At 36.0% G+C, this 22,833-nt stretch overlaps 2 protein-coding genes across 2 annotated transcripts; one reads left to right on the top strand and one right to left on the bottom strand.

Moving 5' to 3' along the window:
* Positions 1–14,884: 14,884 nt before the first annotated feature.
* Positions 14,885–16,053, top strand: LOC131003726 (unknown protein 1-like). Its single transcript, XM_057930267.1, has 2 exons — positions 14,885–15,102; positions 15,334–16,053. The coding sequence occupies exons 1-2, from the start codon at positions 15,006–15,008 to the stop codon at positions 15,936–15,938; spliced, it is 702 nt and encodes a 233-aa protein (XP_057786250.1). The 5' UTR covers positions 14,885–15,005; the 3' UTR covers positions 15,939–16,053.
* Positions 16,054–16,147: 94 nt separating this feature from the next.
* Positions 16,148–21,697, bottom strand: LOC131003725 (ethanolamine-phosphate cytidylyltransferase-like). The gene is made up of 10 exons (XM_057930266.1): positions 21,119–21,697; positions 20,684–20,919; positions 20,169–20,383; positions 19,489–19,560; positions 19,194–19,261; positions 17,244–17,364; positions 16,796–16,861; positions 16,587–16,709; positions 16,399–16,512; positions 16,148–16,362 (listed from the first exon to the last, which is right to left on the bottom strand). Exons 1-9 carry the CDS (start codon positions 21,406–21,408, stop codon positions 16,441–16,443), a joined length of 1,263 nt encoding a protein of 420 aa, XP_057786249.1. The 5' UTR covers positions 21,409–21,697; the 3' UTR covers positions 16,148–16,362; positions 16,399–16,440.
* Between the last annotated feature and the right edge of the window lie 1,136 nt (positions 21,698–22,833).

The following is a 22,833-nucleotide window of genomic DNA, read 5'->3' as shown; positions in this document are numbered from 1 at the left end:
AACCAATAAATTTAATTATTGGTTTCATTCATGACTGAATATTAAATCGCAGCTCTGTATCTCTTATACAGACTTTTGCTGAAATAATATTATCTGAACAAAATAATCACCATAAATAATTAAAAGAATTTTATAACTAATGCACATATTTAATCTAATATGTATTTAAAAGAGCGGGGCATCACACATCTACCAAGGATAGAAGATTTATTTGATCAATTGAAGGGCGCAAAGGTGTTTTCAAAAATCGATTTGAGGTCAGGTTACCACCAACTCAAGATAAAGGGAGGTGATATATCGAAAACGGCTTTTCGGACAAGATATAGCCACTATGAATTTGTAGTTATGCCATTCGGTTTAACCAATGCTCTAGCAGTGTTCATGGACTTGATGAATCGTGTTTTTCACTCATGTTTGGATAAGTTCGTCATAGTTTTTATCGATGACATCGTGATATACTCAAGGGATAATGTACAACATGAAGAGCATCTTAAGATCATCTTGGAAACATTGAGGAGTGAGAAACTTTATGCCAAATTTAAGAAATGTGAATTTTGGCTGGACCGAGTAGTTTTTCTTGGTCACGTGGTGACTGCTAATGGAATTGAGGTGGACCCAGCTAAGATTGAAGTTGTGAATAATTGAAAGACACCTACGAATGCTAGTGAGGTGAGGAGTTTTCTAGGACTCGCTGGTTATTATAGAAGATTCATCGAGGGATTCTCAAAGATAGTGGGTTCGATGATATAATTAACAAGGAAGGGAGTTACGTTCCAGTAGATTAATAAGTGCGAGCAAAGTTTTGAGGAGCTGAAAAGAAGTTGACGACAGCACTGGTATTGATCATACCCGATGGATTAGACAATTTCATCATTTATACGGATGCCTCGAAGCAAGGTTTGGGATGTGTTCCAGACAGTTGAAGCCACACGAGCATAACTACCCTACACATGATCTAGAGCTAGTTGTTGTGGTTCATGCGCTAAAGATTTGGAGACATTACTTGTATGGTGGAAAATGTGAGATCTTCACCGATCACAAAAGCTTGAAATATTTCTTCACGTAGAAAGAATTGAACATGAGACAAAGAAGGTGGCTAGAACTCGTGAAGGATTATGACTGTACAATACAGTACCACCCAGGAAAAGCTAATGTGGTGGCGGATGCACTTAGCCGAAAAGGCGAAAGACAACTAGCTTCGATGATAACTCAACAAGAGACTTTGATAAGAGAATTTGAAAGGGTGAAACTCGAAGTAGTGACTCTGAATACCCAGGAAGCTATGATTGCAGCTCTAGTTGTTAGGCGTACATTACAAGATCGAATTAAGAAAGCCCAAGAAACCAATGATTTCCTCTAGAAAATGAAGAATAAGGGGATTAGAGATGATAGTATGGGTTTCTCATTGGCAAACGACGGAATGCTTACATACACAGACAAAATTTGTGTCCCCAAGGACAAGCAATTGATAAAAGAAATTCTGGATGAGGCACATTGTGCGACCTACGTAGCACCACCTAGAAGCACCAAAATGTACCAGGATCTTCTAAAGATATTTTGGTGGAGAGGAATGAAAAAATCGATAGCCGAATATGTGGGCAGATATTTTGGTGAGACTTTCGAAGACAACACACGGTTACGATGCAATTTGGGTAGTCGTAGATCGACTTACTAAATCAGCACACTTCCTTCCTGTAAAGATGACATACTCAATGGACCAACTGGCGAGATTATATGTTCAAGAGGTAGTGAGACTACATGGAGTGCCAGCATCTATTGTCTCTGATCGAGATCCAAGATTTACGTCCAAGTTTTGGAAAAATTTACATGCAGCTATGGGAACTAAGCTTAACTTATCGACAACATATCATCCTCAAACAGATGGACCAGAAAGAACTATTCAGATTCTAGAAGATATGCTGCGAACTAGTATCATAGACATTGGAAGCAATTGGGAAACTCACCTGCTTTTGATCGAATTCATGTATAACAACAGTTTTCAAACAACCCTTATCATGGCTCCGTATGAAGCGTTATATGGGAGAAAATATAGATCGCCTTTGTATTGGAATGAAGTTGGCGAACGAAAGGTATTAGGCCCAGAAATCATTGAGAAAACGGTTGAGGTCATTGAGAAGATAAAAGAGAAGATTAAAATGGCTCAAGATCGATAGAAATCCTATGCAGATCGTCGAAGAAAGGACTTATACTTCGATGTGGGCGAAAAAATATTTTTCAAAGTAGCACCAATGAAAGGAGTCCTACGATTCGGCAAGAAAGGGAAATTGAGACCTCGATTTATAGGAACTTTTGAAATCCTAGAACGCATAGGAGATGTAGCCTATCTTCTAGCTTTAACGCCAGAATTTTCGGATGTACACAACGTGTTTCATGTCTCTATGCTGCGAAAATATCTGCACGATCCTAGTCACATCATTTATCTTGAAGAACTCAAAATCAACAAGGACGTCACATATGAAGAAGAGCCGAATGTCATACTCGATCGGAAGGTAAATGTCTTGCGAGGTAAAGATATACCCTTAGTCAAAATTCAGTGGACTAGGCACGGACCTGATGAAGCAACTTGGGAATGCGAAGAAGAAATTCTAGCTTGTTATCCCCATTTAGAACCAAGTAAGTTAAATTTCGAGGACGAAATTTTCTTTTAGTGGGTAGGCTTGTGACAGCCCGAACCATTTAATTATTTTATTTGATCGCACTATTTAAATTTTAGCTATTTTCAAATCATGAAAAGAATATTTGTATAACAATTTCGTGAATTATATAATCGCGCCCCTAGTTAAGTAGATAATTTTAAGTTAAAGATTATGATTTTAACAAATATAAATTGTATGCTCAAATGGGGCTTGAATGATTATTTGCATTAGTGATGCCACGGTTAAACCGGCACCGGCGGGCCAACCCTGAACCGACCCGAAAGTCAACGGTCCGGGCCCGGACCGTTGACCACGGGCTGGTTCTAGAACCGGCCCACCAAGAAGCACGGTCCGATTACGGTTCAAGGAGGTGGAGGTGGAGACCCGCGGCCCGCCGGGCCCGAGCAAATTTTTAATTTTTTTAAAATTTTATATTCCAATCCTACATATTTAAATGTAGGATAATTTTAAGTAAATGTAGCTTCACTATTTATAGTGTACTATACATGGTAGACAATCCTACATTTTTCAATGTGGGATAATGTAGCTTCACTATTTATAGTGTACTACACATGGTAGAGAATCCTACATTTTCAATGTGGAATAATGTAGCTTCACTATCTAGTATCTATAATGTACTACACATTGTAAAGAATCCTACATTTTTCAATGTGGGATCACTCAACCTAACTTATAAATATATAACTTATATTCATGTAATATATAACTTATAATTTATAAATATATAACTTATAAATATGTAACTTATAACTTATAAGGTCTAGGGATCAATTAGTTATTTAGTTAGTTTACTTATTCAATTTTGAAGATTATGTAATTTGTATCCTTGTAATATTTTTTTGGTACATAGAATAAATTCAATAAAGATATCTATTTTTATGAATTCATTTGAATCTTTGATTCTCAATGTGTTAATTATTTTTTCTTTATTTTATTTTAATTCAATTGTCATTTAAAAAAAGATGACATAAAAAATATTATATATTTATGTGACAATAATATATAAGATTATAAGTTATTAAGTAATTTAAGACTCTAAGTTGAGTAATTTGAACATTTTAAGTTTTTAACATCATAATTTATAAAACTATATAGTATAAGTTAAGTAATTTTAACATTTTTTCAACATTTGTAAAGTAAAAACTATTACATGAATATAAGTTATAAGTTACAAGTTATATATTTATAAGTTATAAGTTATATATTACATGAATATAAGTTATATATTTATAAGTTAGGTTGAGTGATCTCACATTGAAAAATGTAGTATTATTTACAATGTGTAGTACACTATAGATAGTGAAGCTACATTAAGTTGAAAGTATCCCACATTGAAAAATGTAGGATTCTCTACCATGTGTAGTACACTATAAATAGTGAAGCTACATTTAGTTGAAATTAACACAAATCATTTATCATTTAATTAATTTAATTAAAAAAAACTAAAAAGCCCGAAAACCGCCGGTTTTCGGCCCGGCCCGGAACCACCGGTTCCTGGCCTGAAAACCGGCCCGCCCAGAGACCCCAAGGGCCGGTTCAGGTTCGAGGATTTGCCGGCCCGGAACCGCCGGTTCGAGCCCGGAACCGGCGGGCCGAGGCCTGGTGGCAACCCTAATTTCTACATTGGGCCTTATTTTTTTTATTTTTATTGGGCTAAAGTACAAGCCCAAAACATTTCCAGTAGAGTATTAATTTCTCTTGCATAGCAAGAATTATACAGTACGTATGCCTTTTACTTGAATCTTGTGGAGTACTACTCTTGTGCAGTACGAAATTAATCCCATTTAAAACTATTTATTATCAGACTCCACCGCCTCAGTTTTTATCATGTTAACTTCTTTTATTTTCTGAAAATAACTCAAAAACCCAGCGATCAACTTCTTGTTCTGTTCCTTTCGCCTCAAGTGGTAATTTTAATTGTTTGTGCAGAGATTATGTAATTTTAATTTTATTTTAGCATCTCAATTGTTTCTTCATTTTCTGCCCAAAACCAAAATTTCCAAATCCAGATATCTATATTATATATAAAAAATCAGTTTCTAACGGTAATATATTGGCGGCAAAATTTAAAAACGTCAGTTATTAAAAGATTAAGTAAGAATCCAACACTAACTATGCTTCCGCTCATTGAGCAAAAATCTGCTTCCATTCATTTTTCACAGTTTTTATTTTATTTAATTTATATTCCTCTTACTTTTAACTTAAGTATTTTTTTTTAACCTGTAGCTTGACGAATAATAATATTCAATATGTATTAATGCATATCAATTTAAAGATAATAACAAAAACTTTAATTTGAGATATAATAGATAAAAATATATAATTAAGTTAAGAAAGTTAAGAAACTTTAATTCAAACAAAAATGTTTTCTCTCTCCTCTCTCATGGAGTCTTAATTTTTCTTAAGTTATCTATTTTGGTTTGGGGAAGGAAAATATCACTTTAAACCCCAAACTATTTTCTCACTATCAATTATATCCTGAACTATTAAAAATAATTTTTTAAATCTTGAACTATTAATTTATAATCAATTGTACCCTTTATCCATTTTTAAATTTTTAATGAGTAATGCATATAATCATGTCGTTTTATATAATATAGGTCAAAATAAGAATGATTCAAAATATATTGTCATACCCGGTGAGCTACGTCAAATTTTTTAAGCTAAAAAAATGAACGAATGGTACAATTGATACAAAATTGATAGTTCAAGGTTTAAAAAATTATTTTCGATAGTTTAGGATATAATTGATAGTGCGAAAATAGTTTAGGGTTTAAAGTGATATTTACCCTTTATTTTGATTTTATTTTATTTTAAACATCCTTTATTTATTTATTTTTTCTTTTTATTTTATTTTTTTTGCTTTGTTTGATTTTATTTTCCATTTTATTTTCTTTTCCTTATTTGCGGATAACCTTTTTTATGTATGATTATTATGGGAATATAATTGTTTAATTTTAATTATAAAAAATCAGTACTATTTTTATTATAGAATTTTATCTTTTTTCTTATTTCATAATTTAAGTTTCATCAAAATTAATATTTTTTTCCCGTTTAGTAGTATTTATAATTTTTAATAAGAGGTAAGAATTATAGAGTACTTTATTGTTTCCTTCTATTTTGTTATGTGTTGGGATTGCTCTAATAATTTATTCCATTTATTATAGTATTAATTTTACTTAAACATTTGAAATTAAAATGATATAAACTGAGTTTTACATGATTTCTTAATAATAATAATTTTAATGCAATTTAAGTGTAGGAAATTCTATTGGTTCATTTTAGAAAGTATGTATCGAAAGTATGTATCATAATTATGTGTAGGAATATTTTTATTATATGAATTTCAAAATTTATATAAGGAAGTATTCTAAAAAATATAATATTATATAACTTTGTGATAGAATTCATGGGTATGGTATTACCAAATGTTATATACTCCCTCCGTCCCAATAAAAATGGCCACATTTCCTTATTGGGTGTCCCATTAAAAGTTGTTACTTTCTAAAAATGGCAAAAGTTTACTTTAATTAAGTCAACAATTACTCACTAATTTGGTCAACAATTGTAGGCCACTTTCTAAAAATGTCAAAATTACTCACTAATTTGGTCAACAATTGTAGGCCATGGGTCACACAAAACATAACAATCCCCTTCTTAATCTCCGTGCCCAAAAAAAAGTAGCCACTTTTAGTGGCCACTTTTATTGGAACGAGTATATGCTAAAAAATATATTAGTATTATATATATATTTATATTTTTTGTTAAATTTATTGAAAACTTAACTTACAATTTATATTTAATATCTATATTTTAAATGCATTTTAATATTATATTTTATTACTTAAAAATATCACTTAATTTTAGTGATTATGGATATACTAGTGCATACATATAATTGAATCTATTATTCATAAGAAATCAAATAGAACAAAATTCACTACTTTTACAGAAAAGAAACTAGAATTTTAGAATAACATAGATAGAATTTGAGATGAAATTAGATGGGTTGTTGAGGAGCCAGAAATACAGAGAGGGGGGTGGTGGAATGGCGCCACCATGCGCTGCTGTTGGCGGAAGGCGGCGACCGACGGAAAAGGCGTCCGGGCAGCGCCTCTGTCGACTCGAGGGCGACGATGGTGGTGCTGTTGTCGGCCAGGAAAGAGAGAGAGAGGAGATAAGGGCGATGCCGGGCAGAAGTAGGTGTTGGCAGGCGGCCAAGGTCGCCGGAGCGGCCGCGGCTGGGTGTGGTGTGGAGAGGGCAGGGAGAGGTGAGAGATGAGGAAGAGGGAGAGAGATCGAAGGGGGCGAGAGATGAGGGGAGGAGAGGGAGGACGGCAGAGCCGCCGACCTCCGGTGGTGGCAGGAGGCCGAGAGGAGGAAGGGATAGGGGAAGTGAGCGGCAGAAGGAAGGGGGAGAGTGTGCGTCAGTTGTATTATGTGTTGAGGTGTAAGAGTGATTTAAATTAGGGTGAGGGAGATATGATTAGGGGTGTAATCGAACCGAGCCGAACCGAATAGTGGTGTGCTCAAGTTTGGTTTGATAAGTATCGAATCGAATCCCGAACTTTACTTACCGAATACTTTGAGGCTCACGAGCGGCTCACGAGCCTAATCGAGCCTATACGAACTTTCTAAATTTATATTTATATTCAAAATATTGATTATTTTATTTAAAATAATAAATATATTAATTATTTTCTTATAAAAAACAAAATTAATTAGAGATTTAATACAATTATTATTAATTTTAGTGGATAAATATAAGTTATGTCTACTAATAATTTATATTTTTCAAGCTGAATCACTTGACGAACATGTTCACGAGCTAACGAGCCGAATACTACTAAGCTCAAGTTTGGTTTGTTTATTTTACGAACTTCTCTAAACGAACTTGAACGAGCTTTTTTCGAGCCGAGCTCCGAATAGTTCGCGAGCGGCTTGGTTTGTTTACAGCCCTAGATATGATATAGACTTGGGCCCTTGATTGTTTTAATTTTAATGGGCTTTCATTTATTATAAATTTGGGCTCAGCTTTTAATTTCTTTATAGGGGCAAATTTTATTTTAGATAGGTTGCGCTTGATTCTAAATGTCAACCTACGTTTTCATAAGAAAATATATTTTACTATTTAATTCATTTGACCAATGATTTTAGTGGTTTTATAAAATAAATTCTTAAACTTTTAAGTTATATTTCTAGTTAGGCCCTTATGTTATTATTTAAATTTATCTGACTAGGTGCGGCGCGACTAGAACGTGGACTATAAATCATCGCAGTTACGTTTCAAAGTTCAAGTTTCAGGTGTGGGATTTATTTAAATGCATGTTGTGGTTAATTATTGTCCATTTTAATATTATGTGTTTACCATATGTGAGTTAAATTAAATATCGCTAGGAGCCAGAATAATTGGTTCAGGATGGAAAGATCCTTGGTATGCCACAATGCATGCGATATATATGTTAAAGTTATAGTTGCAACCATAGTCGCCAAGGGCCAGCATAATTGGTCCAGGACGGAAAAGGTCCTTGATATGCCACCGTGCGACTTTCAATTATGAATATTACAGCATATCATATGTATTTTCATTTTATTAACGTGGACAATGATTGCATGTTCTCACACTGAGTATATTTTATATGCTCATCCCATATTTAATATTTTTAGGTAATTAAGGTTGGAAACACATAGAGGATCGAATGGGCGTGTCAAGTAACCCTTTTGGAAAAGATGTTATGTAGTAGTTGCACCTAATATATTATCTAATATTTTGTGCAGTATAGTTTTGAGTCTGAAACCACTTTTGAGATTATGTATGACTTATCAACTTTTATATTATCACATCATCTCCCTATCATGGCTGGTCTTCTTTTAAATTTAAATTCCAGTTTATTTTAAATATTTTATTTAAAAATTTATTTATTTGAATTTCTTTATAATTCAAATCTTTATTTTATATTTTTCGCTGTCAAAAAATTATTTAAATTCATATTTAACACTTTATTTAAATTAGGGTGTTACAACCACATACTCTTATTCTTATTTACAACTAAGAATGGCTGGTCACCTTTTTTAGGTAGTGATTGGTACCCAAATAAGGTAAAATAGTTCAATAATCTTACTTTATTGAGGTGTTTGGTATCTCATAGGAAGGTGGCGCGTGATGATTAAGAGGTCCAACCTTATTCTACCATTTCAGTTTGATAACTAATATCCCCTCACTATTTGGATTATTTATCCGATGCAAGATTACTAACTTTTTTTTTTGGGTAACTTTTTTCTTTCTATTTTTCTTTTTATATCGAATTATTGATTTAAATTTATACCCCTCCGTCCGCCAAGAATATGTCACTTTTATTGGACACGAGATTTAATAAAATGATTGGTGATTTGTATGTAGTGGAGAAAGGATCCCGCCATTATATGAAATGAGTAGTTGAATTTGAATAATAGATGATTTTTTTGTAAATAATGAATATTGATAAGGAAAAAATGTGGGACCGTGTCCTAAAAAGGAAAATGGCATACATTTTGCGGACAATTGTGACATACTCTTGGCGGACAGTGGGAATATAAGATTAAAATTGCAATTTGTTGATTTAATCTATAACAATATCTTTGCTACTAAACAAAAATATTAATTATCTTAAAATTATATGTTACATACCAAACACATATAAAGAGAAAATCTCATCTAATCTATATTATTTGTCTAAATATTTTATGTATCACTCCCTATGTCCCATTACAAATATCTCACTTTTCATAATAGAATGTCTCATTACAAATGTCTCATTCCTTTTTTTGGTAATATATTCTCTCTATACCTAACATTTAAATAATGGGTTAAGTATCAATTTGGCCCCTGACGTGGAGGCCCTTATTACATCTAGCACCTTAAGGGCAGAGGTGTGTCAACTAAGCCCCTGAAGTACCTATTTTTCTTCAATTAAGCCCTCCGACTTAACGGAGAATTAACATCGTTAACTATTTTTATTTTTCTATTTCTTTATTTTGTTGGTGGTGGGACCCACACCTTCTTCTTCACCAAACTCGTCGAAAACACGCCGGTCCGACCCCTACGCCATGAACTACCGCTTCATCGTCGGCAACACGCTTTAGAAGCTGATCGTCCTCACCGGAAACACGCCGGAATCTGGGAACGATAGCAGTGGCGACGTACCCTCCTCCGCTCGAACCCAGCAGTTGTCTCGGCCCTCTCTTCTCTAAATCTCGTCGCCGCTGCTTCTCCTCCTGCGACGTCGCGCCACCTAAGTCCGACGCTAGGGCTGTCAAAATGGGCCGAAAATGGCCCGGCCCGATGGGCCCGCCCGTAGTTTTGGCCGGGCTGGGCTAGGATTTTCAAGGCCCAAAAAAAACCGGGCCTCCCTGGCCCGGCCCATGCGGCCCGCCGGGTCACTCGGCCCGCGGGCCAAAAAGCCCGCCGAGCTTTTGGGCCTAAATCGGCCCGTCAATATAGAAGATGAAAATTTCAAAAATTTATATCTCCTCCCAAATTTCAATGGACCCAACTCAATCTAAGTCCATTTCTTCAATTGACGACAATGACGAGTCGAAGTCTAACTTATGATTTAACTTAGCAATCAACAATCAATATTAAATTATTTTTACTTGAAAGATTTATTTATTTTTGGTGGTTGTTATTTGATTCCAGTTGATTTGATTACTGTATTAATTAATTTGTGAAAAAATCGTTTTCAGTTTTTGTTGTTTTTGCAATTAGTTTTTGTTTTTTACTTGTATTCATATTGTTTACATTTAGTTTTAGTCATATTTGTTTACATTTAATTTTAGTCAATTACGATGTAGATTGTTTAAGGCCTTTTTTGTTTCATCGAATTTGTCTTCAATTTTTTTCTTTAAATTTGATTTAATTTATTAATTTTTGGAACTAAATATATATATATATATATATATATATATATATATATATATATATATATATATATAGGAATGGGATCATATAGATCCCAATGCTTATAATAGATCCCTAGATCCAAATCTTGACCACACATTTATGACATGTGGCGCATCAAGATGGTGACACGTGGCAAGGAGCTTCCAAGCATTCCAAGGCAAAATCTGGAGGGGTAAAATTGGAATGTAATTTTCGGATTTAATAATTAAAAATATATATATATATTTTTAGATTTTCTCAAAATAGATATATTTTAGATGCATATAGTTTCACACAAAGATGCATAAAGTTTTCACATGAAATGCATAACTTTGAACAGAAAAATGCATTTAATTTTTCCAGTTTTGGTATTTTCACCACCCCACCCCATACCACCCCCCAATCCAGCCCACACCACCCCCCAACCCTCCCCATTACCACCCCCCAAAAATAGGCATGTTTCACATGCATATAAAATCAAACAAAAATGCATAAAGTTTTCACGTAAAAATGCATTAAATTATACAAAAAATGCATTTCATTTTAATAAATCTGGTAGTTTCGCCACCCCACCCCTGCCCCACCCCCACCCCCCCACCCCCAATTTTTTTTTTTCAAAAACTGATTTTCTGATTGCTGGCCCACCCCCACCCCCCACCCACCCACCCCCCCAAAAAAAATTATTTTTTAAAAAACTGATTTTCAAAAAAAAAAAAATTTTTTTGGGGGGTGGGTGGGTGGGGGGGGGGTCAGTGGTCAGAAAATCAGTTTTTGATAAAAAAAAAAAATTGTGGGGGGGGTGGGTGGGTGGGGGGTAGGGGTGGGTCAGTGGTCAGAAAATTAGTTTTTAAAAAAATAAAATAAAATAAAAAATTTGGGGGGGGGGATGGGGGGTTGGGGGTGGGTGGGGGGTAGGGGGTGGGGTTCTGGGGTGGGGTGGGGTTCAGGGGTGTGGGGGGTGGGGTGAAATCTTATGCATTTTTATATGAAACTTTATGCATTTTGATATGAAAGTTCATGCATTCTCGTATGAAACTTTATGCATCTAAAATATACCTATTTTGAGAAAATCTAATTTTTTTTTTAATTTCGAAAATTACATTCGAATTTTACCCCTCTCCAGATTTTGCCTTGAAATGTCTTGCCACATGTCACCATCTTGATGCGCCACATGTCATAAATGTATGGTCTAGATTTGGATCTACGGATCTATTATAAGCATAGGGATCCACCGGAACCCAACCCTATATATATATATGTATATATATATTAATTTATCAATTTTTGGCCCGTTTTGGCCCGACCCGCCCGGCGGCCCGTATAGGGCCGGGCTGGGCTTCAATGTTCAAGGCCCGCTGAAATTTTGGGCCGGCCCGACCCGGCCCAAAAAAATTCCTAGGCCCGCTGAGTTGGGCCGGCCCGGCCCGGCCCGCAAGGTTTGACAGCCCTATCCGACGCCCTTCTCTCTCTCCACCATACGCAAAGCCCCAAATCTCTCTCTGATAGCACACGCTCAAGGCAAAATGGCGAGCCCCAATTCCTACCCTAAATCGAAATTACCGCCGCGTGAGCCAAAACCCGGTAACGTAGCCCCCTTCTCTCTGGCGTGGCCGATGCCTTCGCGCCGAAGGTCTACTCCGTTCCCCTTTCCTTTTCGATGTTGAGCCCTAGCCCTCCCCCCTTAAATCCGCCGCCGTGGGTTCTGTAATTCCGGCGATTTACAGTCACCGATCGTTCTTCTCCGTTACCAGAGTCTCTCTCACCTTTCGAATTCAAGGAAAGGTGCCTTCTAGCAGGTGCGATTTGTAGCCCTTCCTTATCACGAATCGTCGTTGTTGTCCTCTTCGGAGTCGACCACGTCGTTGCTAGGTTCGGGCAGAAGAGGGTACGCCGCCACTGTTGTCGTTCCCAGATTCCGACATGTTTCCGGAGAGTTTGGTGAAGAAGAAGGTGTGAGTCCTACCACCAACAAAATAAAAAAATAAAAATAATAAAAATAGTTAACGGTGTTAACTCTCCGTTAAGTCAGAGGGCTTAATTGAAGGAAAATAGGTACTTCAGGGGCTTAGTTGACACACCTCTACCCATAAGGTGCTAGATGTAATAAGGGCCTCCACGTCAGGGGCCAAATTGATACTTAACCCTTAAATAATTTCCACCAATCCACTTTATCTAATTTCTACACATTTCTTAATCTTTGTGCCCAAAAGTAACGAGACCTTTGTAATGGGACGAAAGGAGTACCATTTATCTAAACTTCATCTAATCCATATTATTTATCTAGATTTTATTCATTACCATTTATCTCAACTTAAAGTGTTTCTTTGTCAATTATGTTAAATCTACGTGGCAAGTCGACCACCCTCAATATGACTGTGTTGTTATTGTTGATCTTAGAACTATCCCTATTAGTGATCAGTCTAATCATCAACCATTTAACTTTTTCAATATTTAATAAATTTTTCTTTTTTCCACATCACTAATATTCTATCCAATCCAACCACAACTATTTTCAATGATTTATTAATGACCACTTCAACCACTCAACTATAATTTTTATATAATTATTTTTAATTATGATATTTTTTATTGTATTAAAAATAATTACAAATTATAAAAATTCAAAAAGGACATTTTCAAAGTTGGATGAAAAAAATATAGTGTGCGTATAATTATGACAATATCGATGTCTATTAATGGAGAATGAAAAAAAATGATATTTTTTTATTTTCCAATAATTTAAGGTGTAAAAACTATCACATTTTTATTTTAATATTTAAACAAATTCCAACAAACAAATAAGTGTGTGAAACGTGTCACGATTTTGTATCCCCACTTTGAAGGTTGGGTGGGTCTCAAGCTCAACATAACTATGGATTGTCACTTCATTTCATTTTTTCTGTACTTTTTTTAAGGTAAAATTAATATAAATAAAGAATAAGAGGAGTATAAGGGGTACTCAAGCCCTTACACAACGAAAAACAGTATAGCCAACCAACATCAGAAGAAAACTTAAGACATCTTGGAAGAAAGACAGCTAAAAGGATCTAAAAATCACTCATGGGGCGAATAGCAGAGCGAACTAGGATAAAAAGCCTTAAGCCATCTCCACGTGCTAATGATAATACCATCCATCTTTGAAAACTCTCATTTCTAGCTTTTCAAAATTTCCAACACACACATTGTCAAATGGTATTACATATCAGTTTTACAACCTTATTCTCACCTTTCTCAACCATCTCATAGAAGTTGTCCAAACTTGTCGAAGAAGTAGTAGAAGAAATCTGTAACCACTTACAGATAATTTTCTACATCGAGGCAGCAAAAGGGCACAACAGCAGGACATGGTCAGAGGACTCCAAAACAGAAAAGCAGAAGGGGCAGTTGTGGTCATCATTCTCGAGCAAAATTCCTCTCTTCATCAAGGTGTCTCTAGTTGAAATGCTGCCTTGAAGAACTTTCCAGACAAATGATGATACTTTGCAAGGGACGCATTTAAGCCAAATGTCCTTGAATGCACAGGTTGGCATCCATAGAGAAATGATCATTGTGGATAAGTGAATACATCTGCTTTCTTTATTTGTTTTGGGTTATTACCAACCTCGCGATTGACCCTTTGTGGAAATGGGAGTCACTAGCAATAGTCTTATAATTTAATCCTATAATTTTACTACTCCCCCATCTCTGAAAAAATATGCACCTTTTGTCATTTTTGGTAGTCTCACAAAACATACATTTTCTATTTTTGAACACTACCTCATTAAACTTTTTTTAGTTTTTTTTAATCTTTTTTTTTTTCATATTTATTCACGAAAAATCATCATGATCCGCAACTGCTTTTTGTTAATGAACTCATTATCCATTATAATATTATATAAAGTGAAACTAATCTTCCACTCATAATACACTCTCATGTAATATTTCTTAAAACTTGTGTCACTCATTCTACTGCATGTTTTTAAGAGACGGAGGGAGTATATATTCCTTTTCATATGTTTTTTTGAGAATCTTTTCAGAATATTTCATTTCTTTTTTTCTTTTGTTTTCTTTGAATTTATTTTTTCTAGTTTTTTGTTTCTTTAGAGGGGGATCTTTATGTCGTTTTTATTACTTCAAAAATTTAAACCTTTTTTATTTATTTAAATTTTCGTGCAATTATGTAATTTTAGTTTGAATTAATTGATTTAATTATATAATCTTAATATTGTTACACATTTTCGGAAATTCAATTGAATATGCTATTAAATTTAAATTGAATATATATAAATAAGCAGCTGTTTGTGTAGCTGCAGCATCGGGATACCGGGGATGGAGAGTGGGGCCCAGAGACAATGTGATTGGATATGCAGCCACCCATCACGTGCGGAATGTAGAGGCGAATAGTCAAAATTGGGAACAACGTGGGAACTATGAAGCCGCGAAGCACCCCGCCTTCACTTCATCCTCGCCGCCGCGCTGCTGCTGCAACACAAACAGCCATCTCATCTTCTATTCAATTAATCGCCGGTGTGTTTTTTTCTCCCTCATAACCTAATCTTCTTTTATGGAATACGTCTTCCATTCCCGATCTTCTCTTTTCCATTTAGATTGCTTGCTTAGGGCTTTGCTTCGATTTTCACCCTTCATTTATGTTTTCCGTTTTCATGCTTTTTTCCCCTTTTACCGGATAGTTAATTTTGCCCTCATTTAATTTCCTATACTTTGAAATTGGAACTTTTTTAATTTCTTGTATTGCAGTAACTGAGTGTAGCTCAGCTGAGTGCAAAAAAGGGGAAGCCATGGGATCTGAGGTGTGTGCAGATGAAGTAATAATGAATGGAGAAGTTATTTGCGGAAGTTGGAGTTTCATCAGTAAAGTAAGTGATGAGGAAGCAAAGAATGTGGCAGGGCCAGCAACTCCTGAGGAAAATGGAGAGCATAACCACCCATCATCATCCTCATCTTCATCCCCACCTCCTTCTCCAACCACCTGCTTAGAAACCCCCAAAGAGACCTTATTCGACTCGTTTGCTCCGGGCTCCGACAAGCTGTTGCTTGCTCCGCGCCACCGGAAATACAGGGAAGAGTCACGCAACCATGTCGTCCGATGCCTCAACTTCAAAGATTTTGATAATGATGAAGAGCGTTTGTTTGAGATTGTGTATGGCGCCATCATGGATTCTATTTCTGCAGAGCTGGAGCTGGCCAAAGCTGCTGCAGGTGAAGAAGCTTCGCCGCCTAGATCTACACTTCTCACCGGGGTTGCCGAGACGTGCCCAGCACCGCCTACCAAGTCCGCCACAACTAGGAAGCGATGCATCATCGACAACGCAATATGCAGAAAGCTTGACTTCTCACTCTAAAAGTTGATCTTGGAAAAGTAGTTTTTACCGTTATCATATTGTGTAATATTATCACTTGTAGGATTGTTCAAATACCATATTCCTTCAAGGCACTAATTTAGTTTTCTCCTCGAAACGGTCAACCAACTGAAATATATTCAAAATTAATCATCAACTCAGTAAAATTTTAAAACTCCCCCTATTCTGCTACATTTAGGAACATCGAGGCATATAGCTAAGATATTCATCAAATGTTAAGTATTCTATTGTTTGCTACATGTCATGGTGATATCGCTTTGTTCTACAGCTTCTACCAAAAAGCAAAGAAAAGAAAAGTAGAGAAAACATCAGCAGTGAGAGGATCCTCTTTATTGTGAGGCTAGAATGTCGAAGAGCATCAAGTCACTAAGTCTTCTGCACTTGAAAACAAACTAGGCCCATATAACCGATCTACCACAGCATGAAAAACACAGTGGCGTAAACCGAGGTCCTGTGCTCTTACTTTCCAGAATCTAAGAGTTAATCAATCTCCTGTCACAAAAGCTTTCTCTTCATAATATCTTCGCTCACTTTCAGCTTTTCTCTCGTTTCGTTTCTGCAACAATCGCTTTAATCACTTATCATTATCCACAATAAACTCATAAATCTAAAAAATTAAACAAGTGAAACCTGGTATGCATCATGATTTGATACAATCCTCTTGATTATCGTGCTAGTTGTAATCTCCAGAGGACTTTCCAAAAGCTTAAAAATTCCCATACTGATAGGAACCTCGTATGGATTCTCCTTCTCCTACAAAAATAGCAGTGTTTTGGTAATTACAGATTCTCCTAACTAATCTATATTTGTAACTGATTCCAGATCTTTTAGCAGTGTACCTTCTGATAATCATTATCCTCAGAAACAGATCCGTGCACAACCAAAGAGATATTGAAAGTCGTAACCTGCAGCATCAGGAATTAGAAACCAGATGAAAGCTGACGATAGAAATGCTTGATTTCAAGCATATAAGTATCAAAGATTAACTCAGCATATACTCCATGACAAGATAAGTAGAACTGAACCTCAGAATAAAGAAGCTAGCAAAATTGCATGATTCAACAGAAAATTATTATTATTTTACTAGTCTAGTATTGCAGCAAGTCATCATGTGCTTACGAAAAGAATGAGGTTGCAAGCATATGCTACTTTCTATGTTAAAATCCATAGAATTTTCTTCTTCAAGCTGAATGAAGAGGTTGCATTTGTTCTCGGAGAACATACCAACATGCTTTCTTCGACACTGTATTCATGCAGATAACTAGTAAAATGTGAAATCACACTTACCATATCTTTCGACACCTCCATTGGGGCACCAATTATAACCTCATCCACATATCGGCAAGCCAATACACTCAAGCTTCTTTCATGAAGATTCATAATTGGACGGTGTTGTCCTCTTTTTGCACTACAATAGACATGATGGAAATTTTATCAAATATTTGCCTCAAGAGTCTGCAAATATATAATCATTATTCTTACACCCTGAGGCCACAGTTAACAAGCGTCTTAGTACAAGTTTCATTTAAATGCTAAAAATTTAACTTCAATTACACTATTGGAACTTTGAAGTTTAGATATGGCTATGTATGTAAATACTGTGAGTATGTAAACATAAATATTTTCATGAGAAGTACTTTCTAATGCTGAGTTGGATTTTACTATTTGCAAGTAAGAGGGACCAGCCAATTTTATTCAAACTGGTAGAAGTCCTCCAGTCCACACAATTCGTACAAAGCACCACAATTTGTGGAAATATTGTACAAGTGTATATTACAAGGCTAGCCTTAGTGCAAACTTTTGATGCCATCAGAGAGTGCACAACTAAAAATAAACAAAAGCATAAACACTTGCTTCAGGAAATTTTGGTCAAGGCATCTGTCCTCTTTATATCGGACATTTGATCGATTCAAATCAAGACCACATTTGTTCTTTTTTATTCCAATTTATCCGCATCCCATTTCAGACAATGTTAAATAAGCAAGAAAAACCACCTCCTTTAGATCCAAAATCATGAATCTCTTCTTTCAACTTTCTATAACATGGGCATTCCTGACTCTACCAAGCAAGCAGCAAGCAGCAAGCCAATAATGACAGTTTCTATATCTAAAGAGTAAGAGATTCTCTCATCACTTAAAATGTTTTCTCTCCCATCCTCTGCCCATTGCCCTGCTGTGTCTCAGAGCATATTTGAATTTTCATATTCCACATTTCTTTGTTAGGGTTGTCCAAAGAAAAGGATATTAGAGATCCCTTTAGGTGTCTTTACCTTAAAATAAGTAGTTCACACTTCAGATAATCATGTCGCCAGGAATATTTAACAGCAAGTTTCTCATTCCATTCCATGCTAAGAAAATAAAATGTCGCTTTTCATTCTCTAAATCCAAACAAGATACTATAATAAGGCCCTAAGCATTTTTGGTGGAGTGCAATACATTAATACATCCCACCAATTTTTACAGGTACAACTTTCTATTCTGAAGCCCATCATAATTTCTGTCTTTCTTGGACAAGGCATCACAGAACTAACATTTGATCACAATCCATTCTAGTTGGTCTGGATTTGCCCAGGGCAAAATCACAAAAGAATCCTCATAAAGTAAAATTTTACTCTTGAGCATCCGCCATCCCAAAAGATATTAGAAATCCCATATGCCCCCCCCCCCCCCCCCAAAAAAAAAAAAAAGAGCTGATAGACAATTGGAAACCTGACTCCCTTAAAACATCTGATCAAACCAAACCCCAACAGACATTTAAAGGGACGCAAATTTTACTTAAATTATTCAACTTTACAAGCAAGCACGAATAATTATTGCATACTTTAACCTCAGTCTAAATCTCATCTAATTCTTTATTCAGTCAATTCTCATCCCAACCAAGAAAACAAACCGACCATAAGTGCAATTCTGTCATTCTGGACAGCTTGATCCAGCAACAGTAAGCTTCACTTAGAATATCATTAGTCACTATCGATTCCATCGGAGAGAATAGTGAATCTAATAGGATTTGTAAACAGTTAAGGGCTTGGCTATGATCTAATAAATATGTGAAGCATCACGTGTCACAAACCCATTCCAAATAAATTTGATATAAGAGCATCTATGGCAGCCTATAATCTGCTGGCTCTAAAAAAGTGCTTATCTAGGAATAGTGATTATCTTTTGCAGAATATGATACACCAGATTTTACATGCAAAACTTAATCCATCCAGTGAATGAAGAAAAATAAAGATTATACCTAACATTATGATCGGTATGGATGCCTACAAGAAGAAAATCACCAAGCCCTCGGGCAAGCCTGAGTATCTGTATAAAACAACATATAACAACTGAGCACATAATGCTAATAGAAGAAGTTGCAAACAATTATACTATCATTGTAATAGTAGTAATAATGTAGCAAACTTAATTCAACAAAGACAGCAACATGAGACAAAAGAATGAAACAATGACATAGACAGAAATTAAAATTTTAAATGAAGCATACATTCTAGGCTAATATCTAAATTAAACCATATGCAATCATCACATACCTCCACATGTCCAGCATGGAAAAGGTCAAATGCACCGTCTATGTAAATTATACGAGCATCAGGTCCAGGCCCCTAAAAGAGAAGCAAACATAAATTTTAGAAGCTCATTAATATTTTAAAATACCTAAGTGACTTTTTATTTCCACATTGAAACTGGAAACAGAATAAAGAAACAGGAGTCCTAGCATGGTTATCGAAATAGATCATTATCTCACCCTCCCATAAGAAGAAGTAAAGCTTGGATTGGTTGCAGCACAATGTCTATATGAAAAGGCAAATTGGTACGGGAGTAAAAAATTGTATATGATTTAGTTTCTATTTAGTTGCCTTAGTTTTTACATTAATCCCATAACACTCACACTATCAAGCTTCCTTGGTTCCATGCCATTTAGCAAAGCAAGAAGCTAATCCAAATATTTATTAGTTATGCTAAAAGATGTGGTTAAGAGAGACTGAATCACAATTGCATTCAAAAAACATCGCAAAGAATAGCTCAAGAATTGAGAACTCACACATTCATTTATATTCAAGACATAATATCAAATTATTAATGCAAGTTAGTAGGATAGAGAAGAGCAGGTAGCAAAATGAAATAATCTCCAAATACTGAAATAATTGTTGGTATAGCTAGATAGCATATTTTAAAATAAGCAGTGAATTCCCATTATTAATCTACATGCCTTGCCATTTGAGAACTGGACAATTCTGCGAGAGGTAGGTAGAAAATGAGATATCCGTGTCCCACTGCCAGAGACACCATCTTCAGATTTGTTGTTGCGACCATGACTGAATTGTCGTTGCAGAGTTGAGCGGCCATTGCTGAATTGCCGTTGCAGAGATGAGTGGCTATTGCTGTCCCCAGTTGACCTTTCTCTCACACAGAGAAGCATACGACCTATTAAACAAAATATTTAAAAAATGAAGCTTTGATTCTTTATGTTGAAAACCTTTTACCATAATATAGAGGCAATAACTAATAGAACTAAACAAATCCAGTCTCTGCATATAGGCAGCATTGTTTGAGCATTGACGACGTTACAACATATCATCCTGTTTTTTTTTTAAATCAAAAGCTATGATGTAATTATACACACCTATATTCCAAGCAACCAAAAACATCAATTTTGAGAGAGGTAAGGCAGCATATTCCTATCGCATGCATACAGGTAAATAAACAAGAATTGGAATTACAGACCAACAATATCAGTGCTCGAGACCCCCTCAGTGCGCTTTATCTGTTTGTAACGGCCAGCCTTCTTGGCAAGGGCATAGGCATCAGTCCCATCTGGAAGAACGCAAGGATCATCCCCATGAATAATGTAATCAATGTTGTACTCATCAAATAGCTTTCTCATGAACTCTTCGGTTATAGCATAGGGAGCATCAGGGATAATTTCATCCACCCATTTGACACCACTAACCATGATCATCCTAAGGCAGAAAGCAGGAAAGGATGTTCAACAAACTCACTTGCACAAGGACTTGTAAAAATCATCAACAATACAGATAAAAGGAAAGAGATTAATGCATCAATCGTTGTATTATAATAGATCAGGTATGAATAGACAAACACTTTGAAGCAAAATCGTATACGTAACCAAATTGAGAGCAGGAAGCTGAAATGAGGTACCTCTCGTCAAGAGGAGTAACAGGAGGGCCCTTGTTGGCAATAATCTCGGCATCGCTGACAACGCCGACGACCAATTGGTCGCCGAGAGCTCGGGCTTGACGGAGGGCATTGCAGTGGCCGTAATGCATCATGTCGAAGCAGCCGTCCATGTACACCCTAATTGGCCTCTTCTTCTTCTTAATGTGCGGCAAAGCAAAGCGTTGGAAACCCAGCATAGACAGCCCTATTACAAGCCCGCCGATCAGCCATGACGCCGCAATCCGCTGGCTGCTCCCCCCTTCTAAACCCATTTTCCTCTTCGCGCGCGCTTTCTCTCTTGATATTTGTATGTATATATTGTAGTCGATTAATATGAATAGATTCTCAAAAAGTTAACTACTTTTATCAATTGATAACTATATTACGTCGGTCACTGAACCAATCAATCAAAATGCCTTCCAATTGGATATTTGTGTAAAGGAAGGAGGATGCCTTTGCCTGCTTCCTTTTTCTTAGGTTAGGCTTTCTTTCTTCCGCAGCTTGCTGGGGACTGCTACCCTCTCTCTCTCTCTCTGTTTTTCAATTTCTTTTTTCCTTTTTTTTTTTTTTTTTTTTTTGAGGCTGTATTTGATTTTCTGTCATCTATTTACATAATATCTATACCTATAATTCATAATGTACCTCTAAAAGTCTACTATAAATGTTTGAACTATGTTATCCATGTTAAGTTTATTTAACTACGTATGTATCTTCGAATAACAATTAGTTATATATCTTATCTAATCACTTTGCGTAAATGTCTCTATATGTTTCTTTGTATAACGCTTTAAATAATTTACTATTATTTGGGTAAATATCAATTTTTGGTCTATTTAGGTGTTTTTTTATAAAATATCTCACCTTAAAGGTAATTATCATCATTTAACATTTTTTTGTTTGTGGCCTACAAAAATAATTTGGCTACCGTAATTGACGTGTTCCGACAAAGCGCCATATTAACTGTACACGTGAATTTTTTATTTTTTTAAAAAACTATAGAAAATCCACCTTTCAAAAACGCATCTACAGAATAAAAATAAAAATGTTTTCTTCTTTGGAACCCTATTCTAACTCCTCCCTCCCCTGCCATTTCCTTCGCTACCAACCGCTGAACATGTGAGTTGTGACCCTTTGTTCTAAAGTGCCGCTGGCGTTGGCTACCTGTTGGAGGCGCGTGGGGATTTCAGCCACGCCGGCTTACCCTCAGAGATCGAGGCAGCAGCGTCGATGGATGCTTGGGGCAGAGCAACGGCAGGGAAGGCCAAGGTGGAACAGCAGGACGAAGAAGAACAAGTAGGAGAAAGAGAAATCGGCTTCTGAGATGTACCTATCAAATTTTGGATGGTCTCCAACCACTCGCTGTCAATAATAGCATAAATAGTCTGGTCGTCGTCTTCATCGTCAAGCAGCTGCTTCTCTAGCTCTTGCAGGTGGTAGTTCATCATATTCTTCTCCGCATTAAATCATCCAAACTTGGATTCGGCAAGCGAGTTCCAACAACCAATACATTTCTGTTGGAGAGATTCAAAGGTTGCAGATGGCGTTGTTGGAGGTACGAAATGCAATACCGCGAGTTGAGAGAATCAAAAACTGAGGAAGTCGCCTTCGAAATGGAGGAAATCAGAGAAAATTCCACCAAAGACGCATGCTGGTAACTAGGGCGCAACTTGACGTTCCGGAAGTAATGTAACACCCCG

Source organism: Salvia miltiorrhiza, unplaced genomic scaffold, assembly GCF_028751815.1.
Source record: "Salvia miltiorrhiza cultivar Shanhuang (shh) unplaced genomic scaffold, IMPLAD_Smil_shh original_scaffold_265, whole genome shotgun sequence".
Lineage (NCBI taxonomy): Eukaryota > Viridiplantae > Streptophyta > Magnoliopsida > Lamiales > Lamiaceae > Salvia > Salvia miltiorrhiza.
Note: the sequence above shows the minus strand (reverse complement) of the source record. Positions and strands in the feature narration are given on the sequence as shown.